Source organism: Staurois parvus, unplaced genomic scaffold, assembly GCF_062004578.1.
Source record: "Staurois parvus isolate SC_StPar_1 unplaced genomic scaffold, SC_StPar_1.0 ptg000239l, whole genome shotgun sequence".
NCBI classification, from domain to species: Eukaryota; Metazoa; Chordata; class Amphibia; order Anura; family Ranidae; genus Staurois; species Staurois parvus.
In genome coordinates, this window is record NW_028318035.1 from 2,490,228 (window position 1) to 2,513,621 (window position 23,394).

Sequence of the window (23,394 nt, forward strand, 5' to 3'; positions counted from 1 at the left end):
TGGGAGTTCTGGCACGGAGGCCTTCATTACGCAGTGTGCGTCTTATTGTCTGGGCTGAAACTTCTGTACCCACATCTGACAAATCTTTTCTCAGTTCCTCAGCAGTCACACGGGGACTTCTCTCCACTCTACGCTTCAGGTAGCGCACAGCAGTCGAAGTCAGCATCTTCTTTCTGCCACGACCAGGTAGCGTTTCAACAGTGCCCTTTGCCTTGAATTTGCGAATGATGCTTCCTAAGGTGTCTCTTGGTATGTTTAACATCTTTGCAATCTTCTTATAGCCATTGCCCTTCCTGTGAAGAGAAATCACCTCTTCTCTTGTCTTCCTGGACCATTCTCTTGCCTTCACCATGTTTGTAACCACACCAGTAAATGTCTAGAAGGAGCTGAGTATCACAGTCATTTTAAAGCTGCCTAATTGGTGCTTATTATGCTTGATTGCTGCTCGGTGACATCCACAGGTGTTTTCAATACCTGATGGAAAGCACCTGTATGAACCTCTGTTCTTCAGAGTGGTAGTCTTTAAGGGGTTGAATAATTGTGGCAATGAAGAAACCACATAAGAACCATTTACTACTGTATTACATAAACAATTGATGTCATTTTAGTTGCATTTGGGTAGTTACAACGTCCTTGTAGGATTTGATTCTGAATACAATTCCAAATGTACACTATAGTCCCTAAACCCCTTTACAGCATTGGGGGTTGAATAATTTTGGTCACAACTGTAAAATAATTCTGTTATTCCTTGTGAACACTTACCCAAGAACTGGAGCAGGGTCCTTTTGGGGTTTGGCAGGCCAATGTCTACTCTTCCTTTTTTTTCACCTTTTGGTTCTGTTTGAGATAAAGGCACTGACTGCCTCTTTTCCGACTTTAGGTCTGCTTTAAAGTATACGAATAGCTAATTTTTTTTTCCTTTTTAGATATAGTCATTCCTGTTGTGCTTTTATTGCTATGCAGGATTCAGAAGGATTGCCACACCAAAAGTCTGAGAGTCCAAAGCAATGTTTTATTAAATGATCAGTAGAAGGAAAGCCAATGCACCCTGGGGGCTCTGACGATCTACTTTGCTCCATGCTGCACAGATTGCCATTGGTTGAAATTTGTTATATAATATATAACTATTTATTGATGTTCAGTTGAATCAAGCCACATTTAGCGATTGTACAATACACAGGCCCTGATGAAGGGGCATTGTCCAAGTCTCCAAGGTGTGTTGGCTTTCTTTGTACTGTTCATTTAATAAAACATTGCTTTGGACTCATACCTTTGGTGTGATGCTCCTTCTGTTTCCTGTATAGTTGGATGTGTTGTCCGTCAATTGGGTGCGTTTTCTGGTATTTGCCACTAGCCTATCCAAAGCAAGTTAACCTGATCAACAAGATTTCTTGGACAAGGACCTCAATAAAAACCCAACTACAAATAGAGGTTCTAGATCTTCTTTTCCTGATATCCACTGTTGTCAAAGTTAGGGAAATTTTGTCCTGTCTATCTGGTGACTGTTTTTTGTATATTCTTTTCAGCTAAGGCAGGTGACACACAGGTAATTGTCTTTAATTCAGCATGATTCCTTGAATCTTTCCCGCTGAGCCTTTGTATTTTAACATTGGGGAGTTCGCCTTAAGAATACACATCAGCCATGGCAGCTATAGCCATTGGCGCTGATTGAGAGAAAATTTGCCAACAGGCTGGCCATACATGGATTGAAATTTTGGCCTTGCTGAACCAATCAGATTCTAGTCCATGCATGTCCAGCTTAACCATTTTAATTCTAGAAACAAATCCAGGGAAGGTCAGTAGGATATTAATGTGCTTTTATGTAAAAGTTAGCGAACCTTCACCCTGAAGGTCATGCTGTGCTGCCCTGCCTCCTCCCTTTTTTACAAATTAACTTTTTTGTTTTTACACAGTAATTTATCTGTGTTGCAAAGTGTCACTTCTATGTTTCTTGCCTAGGTGCGAATTTCTCTCTGCCCCCAGTGTATGCACAGATGCACTTCAGGACTGGGGTCCCAAGAGCTGTTTACACGTACGCAGATGTGGCAATGGGCTCTCCCAGCACCTGAAGGCCAGGCAGAGCCCCATGGCACATCTGCACATGTGCCATAATGATGGTGCCCGGGAGGGGACGGATGTTCCACTTTCACCAGAATGATGCGATTAGAGTCTACTTACAGTTACAGGAAAACAATACAAGACACAGAGTGCTACAAATATGCATACGTACACACACATACACAAGCTTTCTAGCCTTTCTTAGCAACTGAAAATTGGTAATAGTTTGACTGCAATAGGGAACATTATAGGTCACTTTGTTTCTGTTGTAGCTGGTCCATGATTTTCTCAGAGAAGGGGTAAAAGGGAAGCATTAAGTGATCACAGGAAAACAGGTTCTTGATCTTGACAGTCTTTCTTCGTCTTGTAGTGAAGCTTTAGTATTGTCTCATAGTAGAGTCCACCTTTCAGCTTTTGGTATAGTCCTTTTATCTTGGAAGTTTTTCATTTCAGCTTGTTAACTTTTCCCACTTGGTTTTGGATGCTATATTGACCATTGTCACTGGGACTGAAAGTGAGGGGTAAATACAAACTTTTGAGCTGTCCCTAAAATAGAAAAATAGGGGAAATCTTCCAATGGGGACACTTTCTTTCTATTGGCAACTAGGAGGGGATTTTTTGTAACTTTGGGGAGATTTTTCTTACTTCCGGTTGCTTCTTTAGGAAAGGAAGTAAAGGGAAATCTCCCCAGGGTGACACAGATGGTGAAAAATCCTGACAGGGGTTTTAATCATTTCCTTCTCTGACTTTAAATTAAAACATAACTGAATGATATAATATATTATTTTCTTATCTGTTTTTCTGGAGTTGATTTTTAAAATTGTATACATATTTTTAATTCGTCATCTGCTCTGGAGCATTATGAGATTAAATCGTAAGCACCCCAGGCATTTGGAGGCACTCCTTATTGCTCGGGCTTCCATCTTTCAACACGATGGAATATCTCCTGGTGAGTGAAGGATGAGAGGTATGACATATATGACGTTGTCGGTATGATGGATTCCCGCACTTGGCAATTGTCGGTATGATGGATTCCCGCACTTGGCAATGGGCAGATAGCTCATTGTTGGAGGTAATGCCTATCTGCCATATAACAATTAATTCATCAAATCTCTATTTTGATTAAAAAAAATAATGAATTACTTGTTTTCTATCCACAACTGGGAAATCAAGTTGAATGCATTTTGATGGAAAGCAGCAGAAAATTCAATCTCTTTTCAATAAAGTGCTTTAGGGGGTATTGTTTTCAATCAACTTCTATTCCATTTTAATTATTCTTCCAGTGGGAATGGTTTACTAAAGAAATAGTGGCTGTTTGCCTAGAAACGTGAATGTTCAGTTTGAAAAGTGCATGTTTACTTTTTAAAGGGAATGTTGCTAAGTAAGTTTAATCCTGTGATCATTATAAATACTCAGCACATGCAAGGGAATTTAGTGCTCATTCACTGGAGCGCTGATGCCCATACAGGGTGACTGGGCCATTTATTCAATCATCCATAACCGGACAGGTACTGTGTGCAGGCAGCCCATTCAAGCCTATGAGGATGCAGCAGCCACATTAACACAGCCACTTGTCCTATTGTGACAGACGTGGAGGTGCAGGTGAGCAGCCCTGAACACAGACAGTTTGGGTTTGGGGCATGCATTTGCAATGGCCACATTAGGATGAGCGGCTGTGTCCATGCAGCCACTGCTTCCTTTATAGGCTGCCTGCACACAGCACCTGCCTGCTATGGATGCATACATGAATGGCCTTTTCATCACGTGTGGGCCTCAGCACCCATGTGAATGAGGCCTAAAGAAAAATAATTTTTGCCACCACCAGTATACAAAGTGAACACATCTTTATCTAGCAAAGTGAATGTTAGTAAATATATAAATATATTGAAATGCCTCTATTACTTTAGCAATTCAGCCCCAGGGTATTACATTTCTCTTCAGATTCAATAGCAGTGGTTCTCCTTTAAGGTGGATCTAAAGTTTTTTTACCTTAATTGATTCTATGCATCAATGTAAAAAACCTTCTGGGTGCAGCCCCAGCGTCCCCCCCCCCCCCCCCTTAAACTAACGTGCAGGGCTTTTTTTCTCAGACAATAGGTACAGGAACTTTCCCTTTCCAGGGCACCCCTTCTCTCCACTCCTACCCACCTCCAACCACTGTTCCTTGGTTCTACCCCCTACCCGCCTCTCCATACCGCTTTTCAAGAATACAGAACCAAGTATAATTTTGTGGTGCTAAGTCATTTGTATGGAATTTGGTAATGATAACAAGAAAAGCAGTAAAATAGATCCCCTGCAGCAAGAAACAATAATAGACAACCTGCAACAAAAAACCCCTCCAGCAACAATAGACCAGTGGCAGCAACAACAGATCTCACCACAGCCAGCATAAATAAACTCTCCAGCAGTCAGCATCAATAGAACCCTCCTTCAACAGTAGATCCCTCCCAGCAACAATTGCCCCCCCCAGCATCATAAGACCCACCCCTTGCAACAATATATCCCCCACCAGCAATAATGGATAACTTGCAACAAAATACCCCTCCGGCAACAATAGACCAGTCGCAGCAACAACAGATCTCCTCACAGCCAGCATAAATAAACTCGCCAGCAGTCAACATCAATAGAACCCTCCTTGAACAGTAGATCCCTCCCAGCAACAATTGACCCCCCCCCAGCATCATAAGACCCACCCCTAACAACAATATATCCCCCACCAGCAACAATATACCCCCACAAAAATAGATTCCCTGAAGCCACAATAGATCCCCAGCAGCCAGCTTCAATAGACCCTCCAGCACCCCTTGCCATTATATACAGTACATTCCTCTCTCTTCTCATTGGCTTACTGGCTGTGATTGACAGCAGTGGGAGCCAATGGCTCCCGCTTCTGCCTCAGCCAATGAGGCGAGGGAGTTCCGGGATAGCTGAGACTCCAGTACACATCGTTGGATCGAGAGAGGGCTTAGGTGAGTATTCGGAAGGGCTGGGGGCACTGCTGCACAAAGAAATTTTTTTCCTTCATGCATAGAATGCATGAAGGTAAAAAACCTTGAGCCTTTAGAACTACTTCAACAAATAAAACTTAACAAAACAATCTGCACTTATGGTGAGGTCATACACAAAAGATAGCAGCTAGGCACTATATCCTGATAGCAGGCATTCAACACAAATATATAACAACAGTGCAGCGCTTAGTGTAAACCAAATTCTTTCCAAAGGTGTGAGTCAATGCTGACCTTCACAGATTGATATAATAAATGTGTAAATTGAACAAAAAAAAAAAAAGTGATCATAAAGTGGCCAAAAAAGTGATTGGTATAAACCGGGTGTCGGCAACCCGCGGCTCCGGAGCCGCATGCGGCTCTTTTTCATCTTTGCTGCGGCTCCGGAGCACACTGCCCACCAGGTGGTCGGCAAGCCGCAGATCGCGAGCCACATGCGGCTCTTCTGTGTGCCGGGCGCCCGCTCCCCTCCCTCCTCAAAAATCCGGCCCGCGGAGCGTGGAACATTGGCTGTCAGGATGTAGGTGGGGCAGCCAGGATGTAGGCGGGGCAGAGTGACGAACTCCTCTCTCAGTCCGCCCTGAAGACCAGAACGGCGCGGGAACACAGCGAGAGGAACGCGCGGAGCAAAGGTAAGTGAATTGAGACAATATGGGGGATGAATTACTGTGTGGGGGATGAATTACTATGGGGACTGAATTACTATGTGGGGGATGAATTACTATGTGGGGGATGAATTACTATGGGGAATGAATTACTATGTGGGGGATGAATTACTATGGGGGAAGAATTACTATATGGGGGATGAATTACTATGGGGAATGAATTACTATGTGGGGGATGAATTACTATGGGGAATGAATTACTATGTGGGGGATGAATTACTATGGGGGAAGAATTACTATATGGGGGATGAATTACTATGGGGAATGAATTACTATGTGGGGGATGAATTACTATGGGGGAAGAATTACTATATGGGGGATGAATTACTATGGGGGAAGAATTACTATATGGGGGATAAATTACTATGGGGGAAGAATTACTATATGGGGGATGAATTACTATATGGGGGATGAATTACTATGGGGGATGAATTACTATGGGGGATGAATTACTATGGGGGATGAATTACTATGTGGGGGATGAATTACTATGGGGGATGAATTACTATATGGGGGATGAATTACTATATGGGGGATGAATTACTATGGGGGATGAATTACTATATGGGGGATGAATTACTATGGGGGAAGAATTACTATATGGGGGATGAATTACTATATGGGGGATGAATTACTATGGGGGAAGAATTACTATATGGGGGATGAATTACTATGGGGGATGAATTACTATGTGGGGGATGAATTACTATATGGGGGATGAATTACTATATGGGGGATGAATTACTATGGGGGATGAATTACTATATGGGGGATGTATTTTCAGTTTTAAAAATGTGGCTGTCAAAATAAATTTCAATCGTGGTTTTGGCGAGATTTGGCTCAGTTGAAAAAAAAGGTTGCCCACCACTGACCTAAGGCTATGATTGTGATTATGAAGATACACTGTGGCCCTGATTAACCCTTTGCTTACTGGGCCCTTAAACCCCCTTCATGACCAGAGTGCTTTTTGCAATATATGCAGTGTCGGATTTGTTATAAATGTTGCAATGGTTTTGCGGCTCCCAGTCTTTTTTTTCCCTTCGGAAACGGGTCCAAGTGGCTCTTTATGTCTTAAAGGTTGCAGACCCCTGGTATAAACAATCATTGTGTACTCTATGTCTTGACTATACGTCTTGTCATTACAGGATGTTTGAATGGTAGGAACTGAACCAAGCAACAAGATGAGCGTCACCTCGTGGTTCCTGGTGAGCAGCTCAGGCACTCGCCATCGACTGCCCCGGGAGATGATCTTCGTTGGCCGCGAGGACTGCGAGCTTATGCTTCAGGTAAGCTTCTATCTGTGGCTTGATTCTGTTTAATAAAAAGGGCTGGAGTCAATTCAGATGCTTTCTATGTTTGGGTTTCCCAGCTCTTAGATAAGTCCTAGACCTAAAAGGATCTATAAATGCTCAGTCCAATTACTGTTGACTGTACTTTAGTTTTTGTTGTGAAAAATAAGTAAAAGATAAAATGTTCCAGAGTTCCTGATCTCTAGCCTACCCTTTATCCTTAAAGTGACACTAAACGCTGGCTAAAAGTGTGTACAACTAACTCAAATTGCTTCTATTGCTCGCAGCACCTGCAAATCTCCAGATTTTTTTTTTTTTTTTTTTTGGTGCTGTGATCCAACTTCCAGTTGGAAGGTGGCTATGTTCATTCCCCATGGTCCCAATGTATGTAAGAATGTAGCCATCCTCTAGTGTTTGCTCCCAAGATAGGCTAGGGGCTATTTACTATGGGGTGTGTAGTGTGCAAACCGTGTAATGACTGCAACTAACGTGTACCGACAAATAAAATTGAGGGAAAAATTAGAGGTTTGGTAGATCAAGAAGGCAAAAAACAGAAACCGTTTCATGAAACATAGGTTTCAAGGCTGTTGAGTAGTGCATGTGTCTTGCGTTTTTAAAAAAAATAAAGCTGGCAATAGACAAAAAAAAGGTTCCTCTATCTACACAAACGAGGTGGATGGAGTCATGAAGTAGAGGGATTCCCTGTCCTTCTCACCCCTGCTGCGTACTCTCAGGGAAAGAATGTTGGTACTTAGCTTCTCCCTAATGTGGGCCACACCAGCTTTATGGTTGCCCTCAAATGGCCAGTTGTACTTGTAAGACTAGATGTTAATAGCGCCCCACCATCAGAAGTCAAGAGTCCCTCACTCTCCCTTACATTAGAGTGCACCCCTTGTGCTTGTGCTACTCCTGGGAAGAAACTAGGGGTAAAGCTTGAAAGTAGAAAGGTCTTGAGGAGGACCAGAAGAGGGCTGGAGTCAGCTGCTGGAGTCTACTGAATCCTGTGACCAGGAGAGGTGGAGAGGAGATGCTGTGGCTGCACTGAGAAGCGCAGGATCTGGTGGAGGAGTTCTGTTCTCCTCTCTGCTGAGATAAGGTGGGGCCACATGAAATGGCCTGGCTGGCCAGATTCAGCCCGTGGGCCTTTTTGTTTTACACCTGTGCCCTAACAATACCTTATTTGTAGTTGCTTGTGTGCAAATCTGTTCTCAAATACAACCCAGTTCACCCCACCTCAAACCACTCTCTATACTCTGTATCACTTGATGCAGCTATATATATATATACACATTTTTTATGAACGTTATCTCAAAAACTTTTGAAAAACAAAAACATTTTGGATGAAAGGAACACTGAACTTTGCTATAGAAGATGGGAGGGACAAAGCAGGTCTTTTACATCATTTCCCTAAATTCCTGCAGATGGAGCGCTGTGCTCTCAATCTAAAAAGCTCCGGCTGGAGATAGGCGAGACTACTTACTGATGTGGATAAGCCCGGCATCTAAACAACTACAGTAGTAGGTTGACAACAGTGCAGTGACTTCACGACTTCAAGAGTTTTTCCACTTTATTAAAGAAAGGAAGGGCCTATTGAATGATTCTACTGGCAGGATCAAAAGATATTTACAAAATGTACTTACAAAAATAGAGCCCGGTCTTTTTGGTAGGGGCAGTCTGCATCACAAACATGATTTTATTGTTCTGCTTTAAGGAAATACTCCATTAGGATAATTACTCAAACTATATCTTCACTGAAAAGACTATAGCCTCTGTCTAGAGTCCGTGTTCCTTTTCCTGGTGTATTTCTTGACATATGGTTACCTGAGGCTGAGCAAGTCTGTGCTGGAGGAGTAAGCTTTGTTTTTCCATTGTGTATATATAAATGACGTTTATTTATTTGATGGGTGGAGGCGGAATAATGCTATTCTTCGCTGTACATTTTTATAACACTTATGATGCCAATGATTGACTGATTTGTCCTGACAAGTGCTGGATTATCTACATTTTGCCATCAGCTTATTTTAACACAAGCCAAAAAATATCTAAATAAATTTTGGAGTAAAATGGTTAGGGAACACAAAAATACAGTTGCAAGAAAAAGTATGTGAACCCCTTGGGATTACGTGGAGTTTTGCATGAATTGGGCATAAAATGTGCTCTGAACATCATCTAAGTCACAACAATAGAAGAACACAGTCTGCTGAACATAATACTACACAAACATTAGATGTTGCCATGGTTTAATTGCACATAACATGTAAACATTCACAGTGCAGGGAGGAAAAAGTATGTGAACCTTTGGACTTAATAACTGGTTGACCCTCCGTTGGCAGCAATAACTTCAACCAAACGTTTCCTGTAGTTGCAGATCAGACCTGCACAACGATCTGGAGTAATTTTGGACCACTCCTCTTCACAAAACTGTTTCAGTGTAGCAATATTCTTGGGATGTCTGGTGTGAATCACTCTCTTAAGGTCATGCCACAGCATTTCAATCGGGTTGAGGTCAGGACTCTGACTGGGCCACTCCAGAAGGCGTATTCTGTGCTGTTGCAGCCATTGTTTTGTTGAATTACTTGTATGCTTTGGGTCATTGTCCTGTTGCATCACCCATCCTCTGCGGAGCTTCAGTTGGCGGACAGATGGTCGTACGTTTTCCTGCAAAATGTCTTGATAAACTCTGGAATAAATTTTCCCATCAATGACAACAATCCGTCTAGGCCCTGAGACAGCAAAGCAGCCCCAAACCATGATGCTCCCTCCGCCATGTTTTACAGTGGGATGAGGTTTTGATGTTGGTGTGCTGTGCCTTTTTTTTCTCCACACATAGTGTTGTGTGTTCTTCCCAAACAACTCAATCTTGGTTTCATCTGTCCACAGTATATTTTGCCAGTAGTGCTGTGGAACATCTAGGTGCTCTTTTGCAAACTTAAGACGTGCTGCAATATTCTTTTTGGACAGCAATGGCTTCCTCTGTGGTGTCCTCCCATGTACTCCATTCTTGTTTAATGTTTTCCTTATTGTAGATGTGTCAACAAAAATGTTAGCATGTGCCAGAGATTTCTGTAGGTCTTTAGCTGCCACTCTGGGATTCTTCTTTACCTCATGCAGCATTCTGCGCTGTGCTCTTGCAGTCATTTTTACAGGACGACCACGCCTAGGGAGAGTAGGAACAGTGCTAAACTTTTCTCCATTTGTAGACAGTCTGTCTTACCGTGGACACATGAACATCAAGGCTTTTGTAGATACTTTTGTAACCCTTTCCAGCTTCATGCAAGTCAACAATTCTTGATCGTAGGTCTTCTGAGAGCTCTTTTCTGCGAGGCATGGTTCACATCAGACAGTGCTTCTTGAAACCAGTAAACCCAAAACAGGTGTGTGTTTAAGGGCAGGACAGCTGTCAGCAACACATCCAATATAATCACACTGATTGGAGTCAAGGTTGGCTCACTCCTGGAAACGTTTGGTTGAGGTTATTGCTGCCAAAGGAGGGTCAACCAGTTAAGTCCAAAGATTCACATACTTTGGTTGAGAGAACTGGAAAAAAAGGCGCTGTGGAAAATGCTCTCAGACAAGCACCTTAGTGGAGGTGCATCTTTATTGGGTGAGATAAAGTAGCAAGTATAATAAAATTAACCAGCCTGAAGTGGACAGTGTGATTCCACTTCAGGCTGGTTAATTTTATTATACTTGCTACTTTATCTCACCCAATAAAGATGCACCTCCACTAAGGTGCTTGTCTGAGAGCATTTTCCACAGCGCCTTTTTTTCCAGTTCTCTTTATCATGCATATGATTAACAAGGCAGCAGTGGTGAGCTCATGATTAACTGTTCACATGTTTCCACCTGGAGTGGCCTCTCTGCGCTCATTTGTATGAGTTTTCCACATACTTTGGTTGGCTCTCTCCTGGCTCCAATTAGCTCTGGTAGAAGTCATTAAGCTAGGGCCTCACAGAATACGCCTTCTGGAGTGGCCCAGTCAGAGTCCTGACCTCAACACAATTGAAATGCTGTGGCATTACCTTAAGAGAGTGATTCACACCAGACATCCCAAGAATATTGCTACACTGAAACAGTTTTGTGAAGAGGAGTGGTCCAAAAGTACTCCAGATCATTGTGCAGGTCTGATCTGCAACTACAGGAAACGTTTGGTTGAGGTTATTGCTGCCAACGGAGGGTCAACCAGTTATTAAGTCCAAAGGTTCACATACTTTTTCCTCCCTGCACTGTGAATGTTTACATGTTATGTGCAATTAAACCATGGCAACATCTAATGTTTGTGTAGTATTATGTTAAGCAGACTGTGTTCTTCTATTGTTGTGACTTAGATGACGTTCAGAGCACATTTTATGCCCAATTCTTGCAAAACTCCTCGTAATCCCAAGGGGTTCACATACTTTTTCTTGCAACTGTATGTCAGCAAGGCCTGGTTCATATCTATTCATATCCATTTTGTTCTGTTTTTTTTGTCCATTTTTAACAAGATGAGCACAGGCCAAGAGGGGGAACATTGTGCTTTTGCATGGTACAAGGCAACCAATGCCTAGTATGAGTATGCCCTTAGTTGGTTCATACAGACTATCAAGATGTATCCTTACCATTTGGCTTTTTTTCTATTAGAAAACCCAGCATGCAACATGTAAAGGTTAATGAAAATGACACAAACCATTAGTAATTTCTTTTTTGGAAGTAAGACTATAAACCAGGGCCTGTTCATTAATATGTCAATTCTCCCCATCTATTCAAATCATTTATCTAATCAACTTTTACTCTTCCTAAAGGGGGTGAAAAGAAATATATTACTACATCAAAGTTCAAGTTTGCATAGTTTATATGGGCTACGTAAATGCTCCAAACTATGGACAGCCCGTATAGTTAACCATTAACTCCAAGAGCAAACGTAATAATTAACTAGGTCACCTGCAGCCAAGTATGTACAATGAGATGAGCTGGGTCAATAATATACCATGTACAGTATATACATCTTCTGTGCTTGCATTTCACATTAAAGCCACACTTCCAAAAGCTTTCCCATGCAGTGGGGCTGTGCCTGCACCGCATGGGTTGACTGCTGATTTTGCCCATGGTTGAACAGAAAACTTATACTCACCCAATCTTCTGCTCCATCGGCAAACTGCACTCCCCCACAATCCAGCGGTGGACTGTTCCAGACGTCCTCACATTCAGAGAAGGTTTCTTGTTTTGGAAACTTTGCTGCTTACGGAGCGAAGTACACCGCATATTTCATAGTAGCTATTGGTGATCTCTGTAATGGCCTGAAATCAGACTGCTATAGGTGAGGCCACAAATACGAATATCTCTAAGCCCATGTGATATAGTGTAGTGTCTGTCAAAATTTAAGGAAGTGATATTCTTAGGAAGTAACTCCTAATAAAAAAAGAAAGCAAAGAAAGAAGTAACATGAAATCAGCTGATTGGAATGATGTTACCAGAGCAACAATAATTCAAAGTGGTTGTAAACCCTTACATATACCCAGTGATGTGACTGGCCTCATGTGGTACATAGAGATGAAACAAATCCTCCTACACAGGCTGTACCTGTTTATCTGCAGTCTTCCCTTCTCTACATCTGTTCAAATTCCAGAATGTGTAAAGCTTGTCTGAGCTTTCAGAAAACGGGGCAAAGAGCTGAAATTACCCATTACAGAATTCAGTGAGGAGAAGGAAGGGATGCATCCCCTTCACCCAGTACATAGGAACAGAGCTGTGGCTGTCAATAACAAGCTGTGTGCTGGAAATCTCTCCCGGTCACATTTTTTTCTTTTGGTGTCATCAAAACTTGTCATTAGTGATTCATGATGATAGCAGAGGAAGGAGGCAGCAGGCAGAAATGACACTTAGTGCTCTTAATTGAGAAAAGTACACACTATGGAGGGATATGCTTTGTTCATATTTCATGTCTGGGGTTTACCACCACTTTAAGCTCACCATGCACTTTTTTAAATGATACATTCTCCTTTAGATGTACCTACAGTTGTCTGGCGGAAAGGTCTGCCTGATTTGAATACAGATTGATTAGAGAATTTTAGGTAGGTCTTCATTTTATAAAGTTTTGGTAAATGTAAAGTTGGTTGTACCAACTTTGTAAATATTGAAAATAAAGCATTTTAAATGCATTTAGGAAGCATATCCAACTTATTCAAGGGTCATTGTGTTTTTTTTGTTTTTTTTATTCTTATAATCCAAGCATTTTTGTAGTGAATTAGTCCTTCCCACTCCTGTAACCTAGCTGTGTGGAGACTCTGGCTTACCAATATACTGTATATATTGCTGTATATTGCAGAAGTTGTATCCCTTAACATGCACAGTGTAGGCTGCCTGCTGTTGAGGCTTTGGTCCACATTATGACAGGGTGACATACATTTTTCTGCACCTCTATATACTGCTTTTCTAATTGCCAGATTCTCCTAATAATTATACCCTTTATAATCCAGTTAAAGCAAAGCAGTTGGTCTCATCTGGGAAACATCTTAATGGGTGGGCACCCTTACTATGGAAGAAAAAAAGAAATGTTAATTAAAATATATGCATTTCATTTTAGAGAGGCATTGTCTTCTAATGGTGCTCATAAAGCTGCTCATTGTGTAGACATTTACAATACGTCACAATAAAGTGTTTTTCTTGGCTGCAGGTTTTCCCTACCACCTACTGGAAAAGCTTTTACCGCAGAATTCCAGAAGATACATAATGTCACAATTTGCTAGGGTGCGCTGCCCAAGATATATCTGCTAAATATAAATCACTACTGTGACTTGGCTGTCACTTACATCACGGCATTAGTGAGGCTATACATAGAATTGGATGACCTTTACCCTAATGTACACCTGGGATGATGGAGATTAGGTATTCCATTAGAGGACAGGTGGAGCCTGCTGGGCTGAGTCAGGTCCTGGCTTCTTATGTGAATTTTCTAACAGTGAGATCTCCAAAATTTCTCACTCTGTTCCCCTTGTGCTATGGGTGTAAGATGAATAGGAAATCTAAGCCCCCTCTGACATGGGTGGTGCAATCAGGTCAGGTTGTCAGTTTTTCAGGTGGACCTGATCGGAAACTTCACGGACGTCTGCGGGCAGGCAGGTGTAAATGGACACGTGTCCATCTACATCTGTTTATCTGAGTCGGGTCCAGGTCGGGAAAAACAACCTTTCTGTCTTTCTGGACCTCATGTGATAGATCGGAGGTAGTCTGATGTAAACAGACACAAGTTTGTTTGTTTTCATCCAGCCACATAAAGATTTAATAAGTGTCCATAAAGCTCCACTAAATAGCCACACGTATCACCAATGTGCCATCTGTTCACAAATCCCCTGCTGAATGGATTGGACATCGCCCATGTGAATGGGGCCTAATGAGTAGATCCTAAGTACACACTATGCTCTTTCGGTTTCTTCCCGTGGCATATCCTGTCTTCATCCTGTCTTCATCCTGTCTTCATCCTGCACCTGTCTGCTGAAATGAACTGGCAGCAGTTTGTGTGTGTTTCACAGCAATGGCTGAACAAACCAACAAATTCTTTGTTGGTCAAACAGTGAACATACCAAGAATAAAAATGTTACATAATGCTGCTTACCAGTTCTTAGATGTAGTGGTTATAGTCATTTTTCCTTTTTCAAGCATTTTTCTTTATTTTCATCTGGTGATCATGTCAGTAACACGCTTTCTGTCCTAGAGTGACAACGCCCACTGAAGGAGCAGCGTCGTCACCTTAGGATAGGAAGTGTCATAGGACTACAGAAAACCTACACTCCTCTTCTCTATATAACATCGGGGAGAGGTGTTCTGTCATTTACAATGTTGAACTGAGCACGTTCGATAAAATTGTTTGATATAACACTGCAGAGTACAATGGTCAGCACTGGATTTCTGCCGGGATTAAAAAGGAGCAACTAAGGAAAGTCAATTGTTAGGGTTCATATACACTTCAAATGGTGTCTGGTGTTCTCTGTTAAAGAGAAAATCTAATTGTGGTGGAGGTATGCTCAGGACCGAACACACCCGTAGTCGTCCCTGACCTGTAATAAACCTGCAGTAGGGAAAAAGAAGAAAATCAGAATTCCACACTTGTTTCACGTTAGTAACTGAAACCTTTGGATCAACCAAAACAACCAGGCCACAAGCATTTTTGAAAAAAGTTGACCAATGGCAGCCTATGTATGTCCGTTGTATAAGAATTAACACTGAATATCAAATGACTACAAAGTCTTAACTTTGTCTGACTTCAAAGGCTAAAAAGTTGTGGGTTGTATCTGGGGTCTGGTGGAAATCCACAGTAACTGTAATTCAAAAACCAGCCACCACCTTCAGGACTGTAATGGCACTAAATCCAACAAAACCCTTAAGTAGGGCATACATTATACTGGCATGGAGCCTTTCCAACTGGCATATTACAATGATCACTACTAACGGCTATAGCCACCAGCAGTGATCGTGCCAAAAGAATCCTACAGACTGGTTGTACTGAAATTGATCGATGGATTCACTTAGTACAAACATCCTGCCCATAGATGGATTGCATCTCGTTCGATCTCTGCTGAACTTGTCAAGATTCGATCCATCTATGGCCAGCTTAAATATGTTTCTTTTAAATCAGAATACCAGATTCTGTATAAACAGGTCCCCAATAAATGACTCTCTCATTAATTAAAGCAGAATTGTGGCCATGTTAGGGACATGTAATATTTGCATATTAAGCAGCTCCCACTGAACTCTGTAGCTGCAAGTTCTGTGAAGTAATTTATCCTAAAATGCACTGCAGAATCACTAAAGTCATCATGTCATCTTGGTACCATGAAATCCAGGCAACTAGCATTTTCAGATGATTTGTAAAGACATAATGCATTTATGTCTCAAGACAGACGTCCATTAAAAGGGGCCCTGTCCTGTGTGTTTTTTTTTTTTTTTTTATCCTGCTGTTGTCTGTAGTAGAATCCAGTAAACACACATCTTTTCCAGTGCCATACATGACTTCTTTCACTAGGACTGGTTCTCCTGAGGTCTGCTAGGAAAAAGAGCACTTTCAGGACTCCCAGTCTCCTGGGTCATCTGTGACTGTCACTGGTTCCTCCCTCTGACCTCATCTTACAGCAGACGTGAGTGGCGATATGGGGTCAGAGGGATGGAACAGTGAGTATTTTCCCCCTCCTGTTTTGCCACTCCTTGGTATAGACTTTAGCTAAACACCCACTGCCTCGCCATTCCTTTTAGTTAGTTTTTGTTTGATCTTTGTCCATTTAAAGACGTCCTTTGGAGACTCAGATGGCTTTCACTACGAAATGCTTTTTCACCTTTAAATATACTCAGAAATTATTTTGTGTATTGCCAGTCCTGAAACAAGTTAGCTGGAATTTACTCTTGAGACTTTTTGACACTGCTTGTGGATCTTGTAAAGTCAGCAAGTTGCCATATGGTCCACTTACAATGGAGCTGCAGGGACCCAGGAGATTAAAAGTCCTTAAATTGTCATTTTTCTAGCAGACTTCAGGGGCCAGTTTTAGTGATTGGAGTGGTGCTTGGGGTCATGTGTGCCAAGAAAGGTGTATATTTTTTTTACAGGTAATGGCAGGTTTTTTTTTTTAATTATTATTATTATTATTATTTGCGACAGGTCTTGCTTTAAGCATCGTAGAATGATCCTAATTTGCTTTTAGACCATTTTTTAGTGCAGCAGTTAAATACATTTTCCATTCTCCAACCTATGGTATGCATCATTTAGAGTTTCTAAAATGCCTCGCAATGCTCTGTTGTCTCTATTCATTCACTTGGAATAATGGGATTAGGCATTTGTTTCAAAGAAATATTTTGGCTATTGTGCAAGAAGGCCCAGCTCGGGTTCATTAAGTGTTACGCTAGTACACCAGATATAGACCAGATATAGACCTGCATTTCTCTGTACATTGCATCTGTCTGCATTATTCTGACAGCTTTAGATGAATTATAGATTTGTGTGTTTTCTCAGTCTCGCAGTGTGGATAAACAGCACGCCGTCATCAACTACGACAGTGAGAAGGATGAACACCGCGTGAAAGATCTTGGGAGCTTAAATGGAGTAAGTTCTGATGCCTATCAACCGTAAAATATTCTTTCTGTGATCATACAGGCCAGATGAATAATTACAATTTAGTTTCAGACTTCACATTTTAGTTTTCAGTTTTCTTCTGTTAAACTAGAATGATACTTGAAATTAATTATTTTGCTGGGGTACCTGGAAAGATACATTGGATTTGTAGCAGTTAAAGGGAATCTGTCACTTTAAAAATTCTCTTGAACTCACACACACACACACTTAATGTTGGGGGTTACACTAAGTCCTGTACCACTGTTGGTTAGTGTTGGGGGTTACACTAAGTCCTGTACCACTGTTGGTTAGTGTTGGGGGTTACACAAATGAATGCTCTGCCCCGCCATGTTATCATTTGCCACCCAGAACTAAGCATTGTGTTCTGGGAGGACAACAAAAAGGAAAGAAAACTCAGAATGCCCGGACAGTTGCATTGAAAACAAGATCTGTTTATTGCTCATCAAAACACATAATATAGCAAAAAAGACACCGTGGGAACTAAACCAGTCAACATGTTTTGCTCTGTCTCAGCTCTTAATCATGACTGCCTTGAATAAGCACCGAGCACGAAATGTGTTGACTGGTTTAATCCCTGCGGTGTCTTTTTTGCTATATTATGTGTTTTGATGAGCAATAAATGAATCTTGTTTGGAGTGCAGTTGTCTGGACATTTTGAGTTTCTGCATACAGCGCAACAAGCTGAGCTTGCACCCAGCTGTGTGGGGTGTGGAGGAGTGTGGTGGCAGACCAGCCTGGAGCAGTGTTCTCTTTCTGTAAATGGGCAAAGTGTCAGATTCACTTAAGCTGAGTCTATTAGAGGACAGATTCAAGTGAGCCTATCGCCTGGTATTAATGCAGACCTTATTAACCAAATCTGCATAATACTTATCTGTCTTAAAGAAACTACTCTACCTGTCTTGCCCCATGACATATCACAAGTGCCTTGCACTTCCGTCTAGCAGCAATCCTAACCACGGCACTACCTGCCTGGAGTTTGCATGTTTTCCCTGTGCCTGTGTGGGTTTCCTCTGGGTAATCCGGTTTCCTCACACACTCCAAAGACATTCTGGTAGGTTAATTGGCTCCTGTCTGAACTGGCCTTAGTATGCGTATGTATGAATGTGAGTTAGGGACCTTACCTGAGGGCAGGGACTGATGTGAATGTGTGTGTGTGTATGTGTGTGTGTGTATATATATGTGTGTGTGTGTGTGTGTATGTGTGTATATATGTGTGTGTGTGTGTGTGTGTGTGTGTGTGTGTGTAAAGCGCTGCATAAATTGATGATGCTATGTAAGTACCTGAAATAAATACCAGTCTGGCAGTATTTGTTGATCGTCAAAGCTGCCAAGTGCCATCTTTTATCTAAGGGCTCATTTACGCTTTGAGCACACCCAAACATTTACTTTCATACAGGAATGGGTTCACATTCATCCCTGTGTGCAAGTAAAAGTTTGTATGTGCGGTTACCAGTGTACAGCCACAACCTGTCATTGATTTGTACAGACAGCTATATGCAAACGCCTGTCACTTCTGGGTGAAGAGAGATGCTCATTTTTCCTGTGCCTGTGTGAATGAGCCTTAAACATTTTTTCAGAAAACATGTAGTCATGTGACTTGCCTCAAGCTGGAGACAGGTACACCAATTTCTTCAAAAATTGACATGCAATACGTTTTTTGTTATTAGCATTATTTAGTATTACAAAGCAAGTGGTGCTAAAATAGGGTTACTAGAAGTTGATAGAACTGCTTTGGGGCCTATAGGGGAGAATTTCGCTTTAGATACAGTACTATTCATATATCTGTTCTATACATCCTTATGTGAAATGTGCTGATTGGAAACTGTACCATATAATAAATAAATGTATAACCTCCTCCACCCCAAATCCTCAAAAAGTCATACCTTCTCCCTAGAAAGTGCAATAGTCATATATTATAACCTTTTTGTGATAAAATAAAAAACTCTAATTAAACCTTACAGTGTCATATGTAATCAAAAAAACTTTAAATTGTCCAAAAGAAAAAAGAAAAAGTCCAATGAAAAATCCAGTGTCCAAACAAAGAAAGTCCCAGATTTCCAAACTTTATCATCCAATCGGAAGGAATCCTATTTCATCCAGTGATACCTCAAAAAAAATATATAGATACTCTAGTGCATTACCTTTATATAAAAATATATTCACTCTGTGCAAAACACAACCTAAGAAAATGTGCAAAACTCTTTGTTGAATTAGTTATTATATATAGTGCACATAAAAAATAAACTGTGACCTCTCCGTGAACACTGCAACACTGTGCATCCACCAACACCAATAGTATTACATACTATTACCCTCTGTATATATATAATCAGCATTCAATCAGAGATCTTCTATTTCCTCTCCAAAGATATTTTCCAAGGTCCTCAAAAGATAAGAAGGGTCTCAAGACTCATCTCCAAAGTATAGGGAAAGATTTTTAATAGCCACTTACATTAAAATTCCACATTTCCAGCTCCAAACATGGCTCCTATGCGAGTTCTACCAAACAAATGCAGTAAGCCATGTGTGAATAACCAAAAAAATGGCCGCGGTGACACTTCCGGTCTGCCTACGTGCATCCTGACGTCACACCCTTAGAAGGACCAATCACAGCAGGTCACATGATAGTTGTATACAATGGATGGCTTCATTCATGCCATCCATTGTATACTAGTGTTTAGCTGTGAATGGTCACAGCTAATCACATGCACATGTCATGTGATTAGCTGTGGCCAAATCACAGCTAAGCACAAAAAAAAAAAAAAAACCCTGAATGAATCAATGTCATTCAGGTAAATGCTTGCTTATAGCAAAGTAATACTATGGTAACATTGTACTACTTTGGACATAGTGAAATATGAAAAACAAATCTTAAAAAAAATTTAATAAAAAATGTAAAATAATAAAAAAAAAAGAAATATAATCTATATATTTTTTTCACACTGTCACCAGTCAGTGTCCCTGATCACCGCCATGCCAGTTATATGATGACGCTGTACTGCACTGGTGACAGTATGTAAAAAAAAAATTGTGAAAATAATTTTTTTTATTTTTTTAATTTTCCGAAAAATTATGACAAAAAAAATACAACTTCAAAAAACTCGCCATACCTCTGATGAAGTACGTCGGACTGTCTACTTTGCAAAAAGTGGTCATTTGGGGGATATCTGTACTATTCTGACATTCTTGGACCTCAGGAAATTAGATTGGCTGTCAGTACTTCAGGATTGATCAATATTCAGATCTATACCATAGTTTGTGAACTCTATAACCTTCCTACAAACTAAAAAATACATCCTAATTTGGGTTATTTTCACCAAAGACATGTAGCAGAATACATCTCGGCCTAAATTTATGAAGAACAATTATTTAGTTTCAAACTTTTATAACAGAAACAAAGAAAAACATGTTTTTTTTTTTTCAAAATTTTTGGTCTTTTTTTGTTAATTTAGCAAAAAATAAAAACCCCAGTGATGATTAAATACCACCAAAAGAAAGCTCTAGTTGTGTGAAGAAAATGATAAAATTTTAGTTTGGGTACAATGTTGTATGACCGCGCAATTGTCATTCAAAGTGTGAGAGCACTGAAACCTGAAAAATGGCCTGGGCAGGAAGGTGTAAAATTGCCCGGTATGGAATTTGGTTAAAAAAAATAAATAAAAAAAAAATAATTTTTCAATGTTGGTACTAAAATGCATCCTATGTCGTGCTTCCAAACCCAGATGCACAGAATGTAGAATAGAAAACCAGGGGTAGGTCAGCGTAGAGGTCTAAACAAATTTTCTAAGGTGCATAGATGAGAACTGAACTTTTATATAAAATTAACAAATGAGAATGAACCATTGAGTGTCCAATTCAAACATCCAATCACTTGCAGGGCAATTTAGAGAAAAAAAAGTTGAATGTTTGAAGCAAACCGTTTACTTTACACTTTAGGCCTTATTTGAGAAATATTCACACTTCTGCAGTGACTATAGCAGACAGTAATACAGTTGTATGAAGTCCCGTGGAGACCCGAGCCCTCATACATACACACATCTTGAGTTACACGTGTTCATTAAAATAGGAACACTAATCTGGGTCTTTTTAAAGAAAAGCCGTCTGGAGATTTCATGTATTTATTGCTGTTGAGCAGCTGCTCAGAATGCAAGCCGCTGAGATGTCCCAGCTTGTATTGTAATACCCTTATGCTGCAAATTCTATGAAGTTTTCAAGGTTTCTACTTGTTTTGGACTTTTTGTACGTTTATGGAGGCTAAAATCTGCTTTGCAGATTGGCTGAATCACGTTTATGGAGGCTAAAATCTGCTTTGCAGATTGGCTGAATCATTGGTCAATGTTTTATATCCCAGTGCCAGTGGCATCCAGGTTCTCAATTCCATCAAGTACAGGGGGTCTCAGTCTTACTGAGGATCCCATCTTCTTGCTACAGTCTCTGTAAAGTAAAATAAATAGTGAAATGCCACAGTAGGATTTCCGGCAAGAACGTCTCAGTACTTGGCCATCTTTTAGGCCTGCAGTGGTATTATTATAACACCACTGTGACACCACATAGAAGCCATGTGGTACGCTTAGCCAGTATACATGGTTTTTCAGCCCTTACAGTAGCTGGAAATATGCTTGCCACTGAAAAAAACAAATGTTTAGTCTACATCCTAGTAACTGTTAAAATAGTAACTGATTTAGACTATATTAGCACATCTTTTTTTTTTTTAAATCAACTACCCAATTGTGTAAATCAGGGGTTCTCAACCAGGTTTCATTGGAACCTTAGGGTTCCTTCCAGAGGTTGCTAGGGTTTCCATGAGCAATGAGCAATTTTTGCCTCTCAGATAAGTTCCCACTGACAACATTGATCCTTTTTAGCTATCTGTAATTCTTACCAATGATGACAATTGTAAAGAGCATTCTTCCCACTGACCATCACACTAATACATTAAGAGTTGTAGATGTAGTCATTTTTAGCAGGGGTTCCATGAGATTGGAAAGTTTTTTTTTTTTTTTGTTTTTTTTTAAGGATTCCTCTGTGTTGAAAGGTTGGAAATAGGCTGGTATAAATGTAAAAGGTGCCATTTCAGAAAATCTAAAGAAAAGTGTTCTATGGTACGAATGTAGTTTCTGAAATGTTGCCAGATTATAAATCTGAAAATAAAGCTTTTGTTTTCCCATACTCAGAACAGTTTTTAGAGCACCTTTTTCAAACTTTTTACCCCATAGGATCCCAGAAAATAATTTTCAGGATCCAGGGAACCCTTACTGAAACAATTCTTCTAGGGTCAATGGGGAAAATGCTTCTAGGTTGTCAAGAGGAAGAATGCCTCCTTTACAGACAGCTGATGAAATAGCTGTGTCATGCTACTGGTTTTGCCAGGTCACATTGACCTGAGAACTTTGCAGGTACCATCAGATGAGGGGTCCTTCCGCCAACGCTCAAGAAACCCCTAAGCGGGTTGAGGAACCTTAGAATTCCGTGGAACTCTGGTTGAGATTGGCTGCTTCACTGTATGCCCTGTATACAGTCAGTACTTGCCTTGCAAGCTGTAGTCTGCTGCCAAAGTCCAGAGAAATAATTGGTACTTCGGGGTATAAGGGAACACAGGACATTCCCCCAATTTCCCCCACAATGCAGAAGTCTTTGCGCGAGCATCCAAGGTCTGAGTGTTGTCACTTGGGTGCAAAGGAAAGAGGTATCACATAGCCTGTTGTACACTTTGATCTTCTTAGAAGTTCAAAATTTTAAAAAGTACAAAACATACAAAGCCCCTGTTTCTTTAACATGCAGTCTGCTCTGTACCTGTATTGTAGCCATCACTTGTCACCACTGGTCAACTAAGACAAGAAGGCGGGCACTGAGTCAGGTTGGCATCCAGTGGTGAAGGACTATTCCAACATAGAGCCCGCCTCCCTGTTTACTAAGTACACACTAGAGGTTTACGGGAGGGAATCATTTATGTAACCACAGAAACAACAGTGCAAGTCCGAACAATGCAGAAATAGGAGTTCTCCCTTGTTACAGGTACATTTTTGTAGTTACTACTTTTCTTATATAGTAATGCTTTAATCATTTCAGATCTGTGATAGAATGTTAAAAATGCACTTACCCTTTCAGCTCCATCTACAGAAAACCCAATCCTCTCCCAGGACCCTACCAGCCAGCCATGCCTTTTTCAATGTGTTCTATGATATCTTCCCTAATTAAGTACACAAAATGTTCTGAAAAATAAAATATTTATTGCTTGCTTGCAGAAGAAGTCTGGAAGCCAATTTTCATTTATCTCATCT

General features: G+C 40.8%; 1 protein-coding gene across 1 annotated transcript in view; it reads left to right on the plus strand.

Moving 5' to 3' along the window:
• CEP170B (centrosomal protein 170B) overlaps positions 1-23,394 on the plus strand; it is a 107,891-nt gene that overhangs the window by 31,866 nt on the left and 52,631 nt on the right. The window contains exons 2-3 of the mRNA XM_089680306.1: positions 6,874-7,014; positions 16,994-17,083. Of these exons, the coding sequence (XP_089536432.1) occupies positions 6,883-7,014; positions 16,994-17,083 (222 nt within the window). The 5' untranslated portion in view covers positions 6,874-6,882. The remainder of the gene's footprint in view (positions 1-6,873; positions 7,015-16,993; positions 17,084-23,394) is intronic.